We start from the raw sequence: 13695 nt of genomic DNA, 5'->3' as shown, positions 1-13695 counted from the left end.
ACGAAAGAAACAAAGTGAGGTGGAACAGATTCTGTTCATAAGACAGAACAACTATTAGCTTTCCTTTTTCTTTTTCCCTTTTTGGTACTCCCATTGGGAAACAGCAATTTAAAATAGTGTCTTTTAATTAACTATTCATGTTTATTCCACATTTATGTTTTATGCCCTGGAGGGTTTTGGTTTGGAGTTTTTTGTTGTTTGTGGGTTTTTTAATTTTGTAGTGTATGTTACAGCTAATGAACCAGTCTAATTGAAAACTCCAGTCCTGCAAAGATAAAGCAGACCCTAGATGAGAGACTACAGAAAAGATTCAGCTCAAGATGACAACACTAAAATTCAGGTGTCACTGGATGTCTAAACTCTTATTAGGGCTATAATGTCACTGGAACCGAAAAAGTAACCCAGCCTTAAGCATACACAATGCATTTGATACAGCTGCTTAAACACAGGCTTTGATGACTGTCTGAGATATACAGCAGTAATTAAGATATCTGCTTAACACTTGTAGATCTGACAGAGGACCTAGACTTTTAGGGTCAGTAGCTAAAGGACCGAAGGATAACTCAGGGCATGTCAAATTGTTGATATCTATGATTAAGTAACTGAATCAAGCACCTAATGACTGATTAACTGACTTATTCTCTATGCACCATTGACTGGATCTCCACTGACTACAACAGGAGTTTAAATAGTGCACATATAGAGTTCCACGTTGAGATTTTTCTCCTTCTCTGCACAAGAGTTCAGGGACACTGTAAATGATCATGATTCCTTCAGGAATTACAGCCACCTCTTCCTATAAGAAGAATTCTAATTTAATTATTACAGAATTAAAACCAGTACATTTACTAAACCACAAAACACAGCTCCAGTTAATCACAAAATAAAAAATAAAAGTTAAAAAAAAAAAATCACAACTATTTGAAACAGCAGCTGGAGCATTATTTTTACCCTGAGGTTCCAAAGACTCCAGGTGGGAGAGTTCCCAGTGCATGCTACACAAATATAACATTCCCTAATCATTTCTAACCAGCAGAGATAAAAATGCATGACATACCACTTTAATGTACACAAATGCTTTAAAAGATCCTGTCTTTTCCCAGATCCAGTGCTTGGGAAAAATGCAAAAGCAAAGAAGATGCTAATGCTCTGTTAATCGGAAATTTTCTTTTCTTTAAGCAACGTTTAAGAAAATCATTCCTATAATTTGAAGATACTCTCCTCTAGAAATGATGTCTGCTCTCCTATCAAAGAGTTTGGTTTCAAGGAAACTTGAAACTGCGTATTTCTCTTGTGCTTATGTGCTACTTCACAGTAATTAAGTTTTCACATTCAGATACGTAAAAGATAATGATTTTATTTATAAAAGACATAATGCATGTTTTCAGTATTACATAGATTTAACAAAGTCAGAGCTCATTTACAAGGCAATTGATGGTTGTTTCTACTGTTTATACACAACACAGCATCTCGTGACTAAGCATTATATTTTAATCTAATAATGTTAGCAATAATATTCTGAAATGCTTTTCATGAATCAAGACCTTAATTTTCTCACTGAGATATTTTGTTTGAGAAGCACAAGATCAGTTGTTGAGGCTTAAAAAAAATCTGCTATGTAGCTTCCAGAGGATAATTTCTCCAATGGATCTCATGAGTTCAATCAACAGTGACAAGCTGGCACTACAGTAATGAAGTACATCCTTGTGCAAATGCATTAGTTCCTACAGAATAATTACATGCATCTTTATCATAGCAATCAGGAATTTCCTTCAGAGTAGGACCAGCAAAAACTTGGAGAAAAGTTATACTGAAGTCAATATGACAGCAATGTTAAATAACACATTTCTATGCAATCTGTGAAGATGTGTAGCCAGCTGCTACCAAGATTTCTGCAAGTTTCATGGGAAAAAAGTTCCAGAGGAAGAACTTAAAATAACAGAAATTAAATGAGTTTAGAAGTTTCTAGAGAGGAGTTCATCAAGAGAAGAACGATTGACAAGTATAACCAGTTGATGATGTAGGTTGGTATAAAGAAAAAAATGGTAATGGCAACTAATGATTCAACACTAGATAAAGATAACAAGAGGTAGAAAAAGGTCACTAAAGCTTTGAAATGTAAGATTGATATACTTACAGATAGGTATTTTTAATGCAACAGAGAAAGGGATGCCTAAACACATGTATGCCAGAAGAAGCTTAGTCAAGTCAAGATAAGAAAAATTACACTTAGAGCACCAATCTGAAAAGGTATCAATAAGTGAGAAAGAAGAACATTTGTCAACTCCTTGAGAAAAGGGTGCTGTAAGTTAATCAGGACATAAGCAAAAAAGAAAGGATTAAAAAGAAAGGGAAAAAAAATCTTATCGTTTGTTTTCTCTTTGAAGAAACTGAAATTCTGTGCAAGACAATGAAGGTGAAGCACAAGGAATTAGCTGAAGCAGAACTACAGGAATTGCAGTTATGGGATTCAGTTAAGTCAGAGAAACTGAGTTATTGAATATATTCCTTTTCTAACATTTCAGGTGTCTGTAACAAAGAAAGGGTTATGCAGTGACTAAATTCTTGGCTGTTTCCTCCTGTGTCATTGCAAGAAGTGAAAGAAGCTATAAATCCGTATTAAGTCAACTGGGAGAGAACAAAAAGACAGAATTATCAAATATACAGAACTCATAGTCTAACAGTCTGAAATATGACGTGTCAAGAAGCTGTATTAAAACAGAAAGAAAAAAACCTCAATGAAGCAACATACAAACTCACCAGGTCAACTGTCTGCCTACTTCCAATTCTAACCAGACAACCGACCACAACTAAGGCGGAAACAAATCAAAGATATATTGGAGAAAATAAGAGTGGATAATTTTCTGAATGCGAATTCCCCAGCATAATGAAAATTGCTTGAGATATCCAAACTGAATTGATAATGAAGTTAATTAGTGAGTTTACTCAACCCTGATAAACCCTTGAATAAGTTTCTGAATCATTTATATGCATGCATAATTGTTCCGTCACAACATAGAGTCAATAGTACTACAGCATATGAAAGGTGATGCATGACAAATTTGTTATATACATTAAAATATTGTAAACATATGTACGCACACCCACATCAGAAGGTTCCACAATTCTATTAAGATCTACTTAATAATCTTCCTCTCAGAGAGATTCATTTACCAATTTCCAGAAAATAAAAAACATTCGTGCCAGTGAACAGAACTGTTCTTCGTATCAATGATTCTAGCAGATACATAAAGTGTTTACCTCTCTCCCTCTGAATACTGTTTTTAGTGCTATTTTACTTTCCTGACCATTTATTTTTCATATATGCAAATATGTATACATATGTTTACATATGCAGATATATACACAAAGTATGCATGTATGCCTATACATATATAAAAACCATACACAAAATATAGATATATACATAGAAGTTGCCTGTTCCCATTCCAATAACATGAAGGAGAGGTGTGGGTTTTTTAAGCCACCTGGTGTTAAATATACCAAAGGCAAAGACTAGCGTGTTTCATCTACAGCTGTCATTGGTAAAAATTCCCTAAGGGTATAACGACATCAAGGAAGCTGCAATTCAGATATTTTTCTCAAAAAGCCAGACTATGCAGCTTGAAGCACCTTCTTTCTTTCTTTCTTTCTTTCTTTCTCTATTTCTTAAAGGTTTTGCCCCCCCATCTGTTGATCACCTACAGAAAAACTCAAACCGAAAACAGAAAAAAAATCCTTAGAATTTTCCACTCTGAAGAGTATGAAAAAGACACTCCTTTCCTTCATAAATAGGTTATTAGATCTTCTTTAAAGAGAGAAATGTACTTGCAATTGTACATGTACACACTTAAATTTGTTAATATAATAAACATGAAAAGTAGAAAGAATAATAGTAGACATTTTTCCTGCTGCCCTGCCTCTATTTCCCACAAAACACTCAATGTTCCTTCTGATCTCATGCACAAAAATAATTTCACATGCAATATATGAAAGTTATAAAACGGCAAAAGAAGTCATAAACTTCATGATGCACAGAACAAAGGGGAAAACTAAGTTTAATTAAAGACTTTTTTAATTAAATATGTAGCTCAGGTTTATTTTCAAATGTCTTGCTTTGCAATTGGGACAGATCAAAAATCAAACCAACAATAATGTATTTTATCGTGTTAAGTTTTGTTTCACTTTCCTCCTCCCCTGCCTCTGGGTTTATATTTTTTCTATGGTGCTAAGACTGGGTAGGAAGAAGCAACAAAGAAAATCAGAACAGAGTAAGTATTTAAGAACAGAAATCAGTAGATATATTTAATGTTGTGCATTTTGTCTAGTATGCAGGTAGATGTTGCTAAAAACTCAAATTCAGCTCTTCAGCATAATGCAGAACAAAATCATTATTACTTTAAAAACTCTCTTTAAAGCTTACCTCTGTATCCTTACTGATCAACGAAGAAGGTCCTGATATATTTATATTCTCACCTCCTTCTGAAGGAAGAAACTGGTAATTCACAGCCTGATAAAGAATCTATAAACACAAAGTAAATATAATATCTTACCAGTCAAATAATCAAATGTAAGAATTATGACTGATGCCATAGGAAACCCAAAATATTCTGATGTAAAAGCTTTCATGATAGAAGAACAAGGGTGCAGGGGAAGACAGAGAGAAGAACACATAGGTATCTTTGACATCCTTTCACTGTTGTAGTCCCTAGACAAAATGATCTTCCCTCCTCTGTGATTTGTGTGTGATATTTTTCACACAATGTAAGAATCTTTTTTTTTTTTTTTTTAAATTATACGCACCCTGCTGTACTACATAGGCTAAAGAACTCCTATGAAAAACACCCATTATTGGAACTGTGCCTCTGAGGTGTTGCGCAACTCCACAGAGGCAAGTATTACACAAGATAATAGTTTTGTGAGCAGAATTTCCACAGGCCACAGAACTGATGAAGGTCCACAAAAAACCCTTACATATATCATCTAGCCAGCAGGACCTTCTGATAAAGATTTTTTGCATATGTATCTCTCTATCTACATACAAAGACAGAGTGTTTGGACCGAGCATGTAGGACCATTAATGAACAGAGCTGAAAAGCTTATGCTTGGTTTATGGAGGAAGTAATTGCAGAAGAATCTGATTAAAAGTGCTTTGACAGAAATCATGACTTGGTTTTGCCTTCCTGGGGCAAATACCAAATTAATCATCACTGCACTTTTGCTACAAATAATACTGCACTAACAAAGAAACCTTAGCAACAAATTCAGTCTCAAGTTCTGTGAATGGAGAAGACAGAGAATCATTTCCCTTGGAGAAGTGGGATGCGAGAGGGTAATAACCAGTGACTGAACAGCTGCACTGCACTACAACTAACAGGACATGAAGCCTTTAGAAGGAATGAGACAGTGATACAGAGGCAGTGAACTGACAGCAAGTCTAACAAATTCTGGCTTATACAGTGCCAAAAGTTTGTTTGACTTCAAATTCTAATTCCAGGTATAGGTACATAACGGGGGAAACAAGCTTTTATTTCTATACTGTACAGGTATCAATTCTGCAAAGATTCCACTTACGTTTAAGCTCGTAATTGTACCTACCTCTCTCAAATTTGAGTGCTTTCATGATGAAAAAAAAGATAGTAAATAGCTTGCAGGAGCTAGACTTTATTTCAAGTCTTTTGTAGCATTTTATCCTGTTACTGAAGCAGCACAGACTACCTCCATACGTTGCCTGTATTTCTCACAGACATTGCTATACAAGCAATTTTGTAAAGAAAAAGGCTACGCACTTGCAGCGGCCTTAATTAGACTGCACATGTACTGTAGCTATCGCTCCCTTCTCCCCGATTCTTCAGACACAGAATGCAAGCCCTCTAAGATGTTGGGGTTTTTTTTTTTTACACGAAGATAAATCTATGAACATTGTGAACTCTTAGACAACTACGACAAATATGAACTCTTAAACAAGTAATAGTACGTAGGCCAAGCCACAATTACACTGAACAGAAATTGAACGTTTTGACAACCTAAATTACTGCACTGCCGTTTCAAATAAAACTTTTCAAAAGGTTTGCTATGCCATCTTGCTATAACTTGTACTTAAATGCCATAATTACTTGTTCTTACATATATAATATGATCAGCTGAACACCTAAGATCTGATTCTACTAAGAAGTCAGTCACTGCACAGTTAATAAAGATGGCTCAGACATAAAGCCTGTTGTAGTTGTTAAAACCATTGCATGGTTGCAATCATTAAGAAAATAATTTCATTGTATACTGGGTAGAGATCATAAAAATGTAAGAATAAACATTTAACAGATATTTATGTGGGCATTTAGTGAAGTTGCATTACAAGGTGTAAACAGGCGACAGAACCTGGAAAACATTGAAAAAAATATTTAACTGCATTTGCAAATATATTTAAATCAGGCAATAAATGAAGAAATTAAAAGTACTGAAGATCGAGAACACAATTGCACTCCTACTTGAAAAGCCAACTCATCATATAAAAATGCTTATAAAAAGAGTTCATTTGTTGAAATATAACAGTGAAAGTAGAAAAATACAGTAGAACAAATATAAACTTGTTGGGAGGTGGAACTTAAAGAAACAAACTTAAAAATGAGCACAAGTCCCCTTTACTTTGGTAAGCACTGAATTTGCATGAAAGAAGTTTCAGAAACACCTACCTGGGTTTGCAACGAACTGCTCACTCCCAGCAACGCCTCTATGGCACTTGGGGGACAGTGTGTCAGAGCAAAAGCCATGAGTTCTTGACGCATACCCAAATCATGGTAGCCTTCCGATTGCCCAAGCTGACTGCATACTTCCCAGCTTTTAGAATAACCTACAAGGGAACACAAAATGTACTTCTGAGGTTGGTAAGCTTCAGAAGTGATAGAAGAATGCTGCATAATTCTTACTCAATGAGATAGAGGAGCATATGACATTCCTGCCAACACTTACCCCTGAGAAAGGAACCATAAAGGCTCCATAAAACAGAGATGTAACTCAACTTTAGACTGACCAAATGCATAGAAGATTCGTTATTATCATGTTGTAGATATCAGTACAATAGGCATCTGTAAGCCTACACACTGTATTTTTACATATTGCAGTAAGAAAATCATAATTTACTTCAGAGCATGGTATTAAACACCTCACTGGAATGGCTCAGGAAAAAAAAAAATATCACTTGATATAACTAAAAGAACCTCAATTCATCTCAGACTTTCCCACTTCAATCTCAAGGCAGAAAAAAGAGCCAAAGAAACAAATCCCATCTTCCTTAGTACCTTGACACGTGTCATTTGTTTAATATCTTTATTGATGATCTGGATGAGGGGATTGAGTGCACCCTCAGTAAGTTTGCAGACGACACCAAGTTGGGTGGGAGTGTTGATCTGCTCGAGGGTAGGAAGGCTCTGCAGAGGGACCTGGACAGGCTGGATCGATGGGCCCAGGCCAACTGTATGAGGTTCAACAAGGACAAGTGCCAGGTCCTGCACTTGGGTCACAACAACCCCATGCAGCGCTACAGGCTTGGGGAAGAGTGGCTGGAAAGCTGCCTGTCGGAAAAGGACCTGGGGGTGCTGGTTGACAGCCGGCTGAACATGAGCCGGCAGTGTGCCCAGGCGGCCAAGAAGGCCAATGGCATCCTGGCCTGTATCAGCAATAGTGTGGCCAGCAGGAGTAGGGAAGTGATCGTGCCCCTGTACTCGGCCCTGGTGAGGCCACACCTCGAATACTGTGTTCAGTTTTGGGCCCCTCACTCCAAGAAGGACGTTGAGGTGCTGGAGCGTGTCCAGAGAAGGGCAACGAGGCTGGTGAGGGGTCTGGAGAACAAGTCTTATGAGGAGCGGCTGAGGGAACTGGGGTTGTTCAGCCTGGAGAAAAGGAGGCTGAGGGGAGACCTCATCGCTCTCTACAACTACCTGAAAGGAGGTTGTAGCGAGGTGGGTGTTGGTCTTTTCTCCGAAGTAACAAGTGATAGGACGAGAGGAAATGGCCTCAAGTTGCAGCAGGGGAGGTTTAGATTGGATGTAAGGAAAAATTTCTTTACTGAAAGAGTGGTGAAACATTGGAACAGGCTGCCCAGGGAAGTGGTGGAGTCCCCATCCCTGGAGGTATTTAAAAGACGTGTAGATGAGGCGCTTAGGGACATGGTTTAGTGGGCATAGTGGTGTTGGGTTGACGGTTGGACTCGATGATCTTAGAGGTCTTTTCCAACCTCAATGATTCTATGATTCTATGATTTACCTCCACTCATACCCTCACATATACAAATGACATAAATACCACAAATATTTTGAGTGTTTTGATAGACATCTTAGAAAGGCAGACATCTAAAAAGACCAGCACATTCCTACTAGCTGTAGTCACATATTTTTACCTGTTTGAAAGGGGTACAGTATCGAAAGAATGAGAAATTGTGGTTCCCAGAGGCATACAGAAAAGCTCCCTAAGGTTACATGTCTAATAGTTCGGTAACTATCTTATCACATACAGTATTTGCTGTGTGCATCTCCATTCCATGTATTTGTGCATTACATATGGTAAACACATTTGCATGTTTTTGTCTTGCAAACTAAATATCACAAACACCTAGGATCCATTTTTCCTGCATTAGGAGGAGATTACAGCAATCTGGCTGTCACCTTGCCTTGTCAGCTCCTATACATCACACACATCTTTTGTCAGAAAGCCAAGAAATTAAGTTTGGATATCTCCAAACGGACCTGGCAAATGTCTCTCCAAAAGTATAGGTCCAGTTTAAAGATACCTGAACTGTCTTTTATAATGTGCACACGACTTAGTAAGAAACAAAAGTCAGCACTTATTACTACAGCCTATAATACTGTTTTCAGGTTGAAAACTAAATACAAGACCCCTACCCAGCTGGCTAACAAAATTTTATTTCTTACTCTTCTGGTTTCGGCTGGGATAGAGTTAATTTTCTTCCTAGTAGCTGGTACAGTGCTGTGTTTTGGATTTAGGATGAGAATAATGTTGATAACACACCGATGTTTTAGTTGTTGCTAGGTAATGCTTACACTAGTCAAGGACTTTTCAGCTTCCCATGTTCTACCGACTGAGAAGGCTGGAGGTGCACAAGAAGCTGGGAGGGGGCACAGCCAGGACAGCTGACCCCAACTGGCCAAAGGGACATTCCATACCATGGGACGTCATGCTCAGTACATCAACTGGGGGAAAGCTGGCCGGGGGGGGCTGCTGCTCAGGGACTGGCTGGGCATCGGTCAGCGGGTGATGAGCAATTGCATTGTGCATCACTTGCTTTGTATATTCTATTATGTCAATTATTATTATGTCAATTATTATTACGTCAATTATTATTATGTCAATTATTATTATGTCAATTATTAAACTGTTCTTATCTCAACCCACAAGTTTTCTCACTTTTACTCTTTCGATTCTCTCCCCCATTCCACCGGGCGGTAGGAGAGCGAGCAAACGGCTGTGTGGTGCTCAGCTGCCGGCTGGGGTTAAACCACGACACTTACAATTATTTCCAGAGATGAACAAGTGGGATAGCAATTGCAAAGAAAGATTTTACACTATGTGAATGAACTTTTGCAAACTGAAACACATCTTAAGAAAAATATTGAAATATGTTTCTATAAAGAATTTTACAGAGAAGAAACATGACTATGTATAAATGCTAATGAATGTGTATGGACCAACATACATGTTTAATCTCAATAGTGTGACACATGAACGTTCATTAACAAAAATATAATACGAAAACATAGTAAACGGGATTTAAACTACATGACAAATTAAAACGTTTTCCTTTGCTTTCTTACAAGAAAAAAAGCACTGAGGAGACAATTAAAATGGAATCCCTACTGGGATATATTTTGAGCAAAAAATAAAGGATTATCTGAATGACAGTATGCAATTTCAGTTGAGAGATCTCAATGAACTAAACTGATTTTAGAAAAAGACCAACATTGCTCCAGAAGTCACTGTGGCTTAAGTATTTTGTAGTTCCATCACTACATGGAGTTCCTCCTCCATGACAACAGGATTTGTCGTATTTCATACCACCTGCCTTCTACATTTGACATGCTGATGTCAGTTGACTTCCACAAACAAAACGTAACTGATTTTTGAATGAAATGGACCAATCTGAACTACCACACTTCACAGTAGGTCAAGAGTCAGAACTCAAGATTTCCACTACCATCACCCCACATCACTTCACCTGTGGCCATGAGCTCCTGGCAATGCATACTAGCTGCTTTGTAGTCCTGGAAACTGAGAGCTTGTTCCACTAGAAGTATCAAAACTTGACCTTTTCTCTCCATCTGATCACCTCCTGTAAGAAAAATACAACATTTTTATTAGTTAATTGGAAGTAATGGTCGACTTAAGCTTGCTACTTCATTTCTTAAGAAAACTATATGCCACAACATGAAAAGCCCATCTTGAAATTGAAGCAGAAATATAATTATCTGCTTTTTCCTGAAGGAAACAATAAAAACAGTTACGTATTTTAAAACACACTGGCATCATAGCTGGCTAAAAAAACTACACAGCATGTTATGTCTAGGTTAAAAAAAAAAAAAAAAAGAGTTATGAAAACTGTATTTATGTGATGGCCAAGACATAGATCTAAACTGATATTTAAGGTAAGTGACATATAAATCAAAATCCTGACACTGAAAAAAAAAAAACAAACCTTCTGTGAAGTGTAACAGAAGAATTTTGAAAATTTCAATTGTTTTGTTACAGTATACAAAGCCCCAGTTTAAACTCCCACTTCACGAAGCCAAATAATTCATGAGATGTGGAAGACACAGGTATTTAAAAATCCCTACCCTCATAAATTGAGCGAGTAGAACTGAAACTATTTTTTCACACCATACACGTATCTCGGTCAGCAGACCTTCCGGACAATGCCTCTTCCCCCAGTTATGAGTCAAAAGTTAACACTTCAGATACTACTGATCTCATGAAAGTTATTTACTTTACTGACACCAGCTGGTCCAGTCTTCTGTGTATGTCCATGCACTATATGAGAAGGAGACTAAATATACACAGGAAAAATAATCTCACACTAGTCATTTTAATTTAGGAAAGGAAGATGGCAAGAAGCTAATAAAAATGAGTGGATTTTTTCTATACAAGCTTCTTGCTCATGTTTCTCCCTTAATATTAAAAGCAATTTTACGCAGTCACTGCTGTTACAGTCATTTGAAAAGGGCACTGGTTTATGAAACTGTATTACTACAACTTGTGAAATGCAAATATTTCAGAAGGTTAAACAGATCTGGTTCCAAAAACCATTTAAAGAGTACATGTTCTTAAATTGCAAAGCTGTTATTTTTAACTCTACTTTGTAGGTCCATCAACGTAGGCAAAGCAAATTTCTTTTTAAAGCTTTCTCAAAAGACAAGATATAGCAGTTGCACTAGAATGACATTCAGGGAAGCGAAGTTGCCCTAATTATTGAACTCAATCAAGATTCCCCTAATCCCGGCACCGTCCATAACTAACTCAGATGGGAGAACAGGTTGGCTTCCCATCATTTTATCTTTTGGCCTCTTGCTCTATATACTGCCAACACATGATGTTGCAAATTAATCACATCCAAAGCTCTTCTGTTGCAAAATTTTGCCCTCTGGAACCTGGGAACTTCTCATCCGGGCAAAAGCAATTACAGATGACAAAGAGCTGCTTCTATCTACACAACCTAAATGTGAACTGCCATTTCTATAAGCAAGAAATCCATACTTGCCACTCACCTTCTGATGCCCATTTCACCCTGACAGCTTTACTACTGACAGAGAGATTTGACTAAGTAGCAGACACAAATAAAAGGCACAAGAAATAATCAAACTATTGTCCCTCAGATTTCAGCTAGACAAAATAATCACTGCTATTTATTACTACTTAAAAATCAGCGGTATTGGAGGGAAGACAGGAGGAACACTTGGAGCAAGGAACAGTTTTCTTCCTAACTGTGCTTGAGCAGTGGTATGCTGACAAGTCCCCCATCCCCAATGTTTAAGCTAATTAGTTTTGATGTAGTAGGATAGATCTCCGCACGTTTTACAAAAGCACAAGCATAAAATATAAGAAACATTTTCCTTCCAGCCCATGGCTCTACTTGCTCATCTTATCTCTACTGTTCACTCATTTAAACTTCCATTATCTTGACCCACACTGTTACGCCACAGGAGAACCGTCAGCTCCGACATGGCTAGTGAATCCCCCACAACACACAGCCCAAGCCCTTTTTCACGTGGCTTTTATTGCCTCAACAGTGCAGTCACTTAAAATACTACCTGCTGCAGATTAGCGGCAAGGTCTTGTTCTTCTATTCAAACATGAAAAAATCCACTGCTTCAGATTCATGATGCCTCATTTGAAGGCATTTTTAATAATAAAGTCTTATAAAAGTGAAAGTTTTGAATTCTAAATTGTTCCCCTTGCTATTTTGGCAGACATCCAAGATTTAAAACCAAGAAAGGTTCAACGAGAAAAAACATTAAAATGGTGACCTTATTATATTACATAGTAATTCTGCATTAAGCCTTAATGTTAACGTTTGACATCCAGACTCAAACAAATCAAGTTCAGAAACTGGAAAGAATATCTTAGTTTTACTTTCCCTTTTATTATTTGTGAAAGTTTGTGTGTGTTCAGCTCCTTCAAACTATTGCCTCCTTATATCATAATGAAAATGCATTTATATTGAGTGTTACTCCACTCAGTAAGATATAAGTCTCCAAAGTTCTTTCCATTTCCTTTTGTTACGATGTTTAGCATTCAGATAGAAGTTGATACAAGCAGATATGACATTATACCTGAAAGGAGGTTGTAGCGAGGTGGGTGTGGGTCTCTTCTCCCAAGGAACTAGCGATAGGACAAGAGGAAATGGCCTCAAGTTGCGCCAGGGGAGGTTTAGATTGGACGTGAGGAAAAATGTCTTTACTGAAAGAGCGGTTAAACATTGGACCAGGCTGCCCAGGGAAGTGGTGGAGTCCCCATCCCTGGAGGTATTTAAAAGACGTGTAGATCCGGTGCTTAGTAACATGGTTTAGCGGTGGACTCGGCAGTGCTAGGTTAACGGTTGGACTTGATGACCTTAAAGGTCTTCTCCAACTTAAATGACTCTATGATTCTATTACAAATGATGAGAGGAAAAATATGGAAGCTCAGAAATAACAGAAAATCATTTTTTCTTGAGAAATAAAGGCTGTTCAAATACTTTTAAAAAGTTTGAATCCAATTTGGGTCACACAAAGGAAAAAAAAAGCTTATTGAAACACTTTGAGTAAGATACATGCTGTATTTGTGAGTGGATGAAATAACATTATCCTTAGTGAAACCATGTCATAAAAGTCAAATGCTACCAAAATTGTACGTATACACCAAAAATTCCACGCCACCTACATTTAGGAGATCAGAAACCATCTGTATGGTTACTTCCACAGGCGTTAAGCAAGAAAGTCAGTGTTGAGGAAGGTGGATTTCAAAAATAAGCTTTGACTTAGGAATGTGACCAAGGCTTAAAGTTACTAGAATTAGCTTATGGATATTAAAATTCACTAAATTACCATAGGAAGTTGTGAGAAAAGACAATAATGAACAGAAAACATTTCTAGAGAGCCTGACTCAAGAAATAAAGAGCAATGCTCACTAGATCTTTTTGGTACACACTAA

General features: G+C 37.3%; 1 protein-coding gene across 4 annotated transcripts in view; it reads right to left on the bottom strand.

Moving 5' to 3' along the window:
* The window catches only part of NBAS (NBAS subunit of NRZ tethering complex), a 214384-nt gene that overhangs the window by 114439 nt on the left and 86250 nt on the right, over positions 1 to 13695 (bottom strand). For all 4 annotated transcript variants that reach the window (XM_076332759.1, XM_076332760.1, XM_076332757.1 and 1 more), the window contains 3 exons: positions 10229 to 10342; positions 6693 to 6850; positions 4424 to 4522 (listed from right to left, as the gene is read on the bottom strand). In XM_076332759.1, coding sequence (XP_076188874.1) covers positions 4424 to 4522; positions 6693 to 6850; positions 10229 to 10342 — 371 coding nt within the window. The remainder of the gene's footprint in view (positions 1 to 4423; positions 4523 to 6692; positions 6851 to 10228; positions 10343 to 13695) is intronic.

The sequence above is a fragment of the Aptenodytes patagonicus genome, chromosome 3 (genome assembly GCF_965638725.1).
Source record: "Aptenodytes patagonicus chromosome 3, bAptPat1.pri.cur, whole genome shotgun sequence".
NCBI lineage: Eukaryota > Metazoa > Chordata > Aves > Sphenisciformes > Spheniscidae > Aptenodytes > Aptenodytes patagonicus.
Note: the sequence above shows the minus strand (reverse complement) of the source record. Positions and strands in the feature narration are given on the sequence as shown.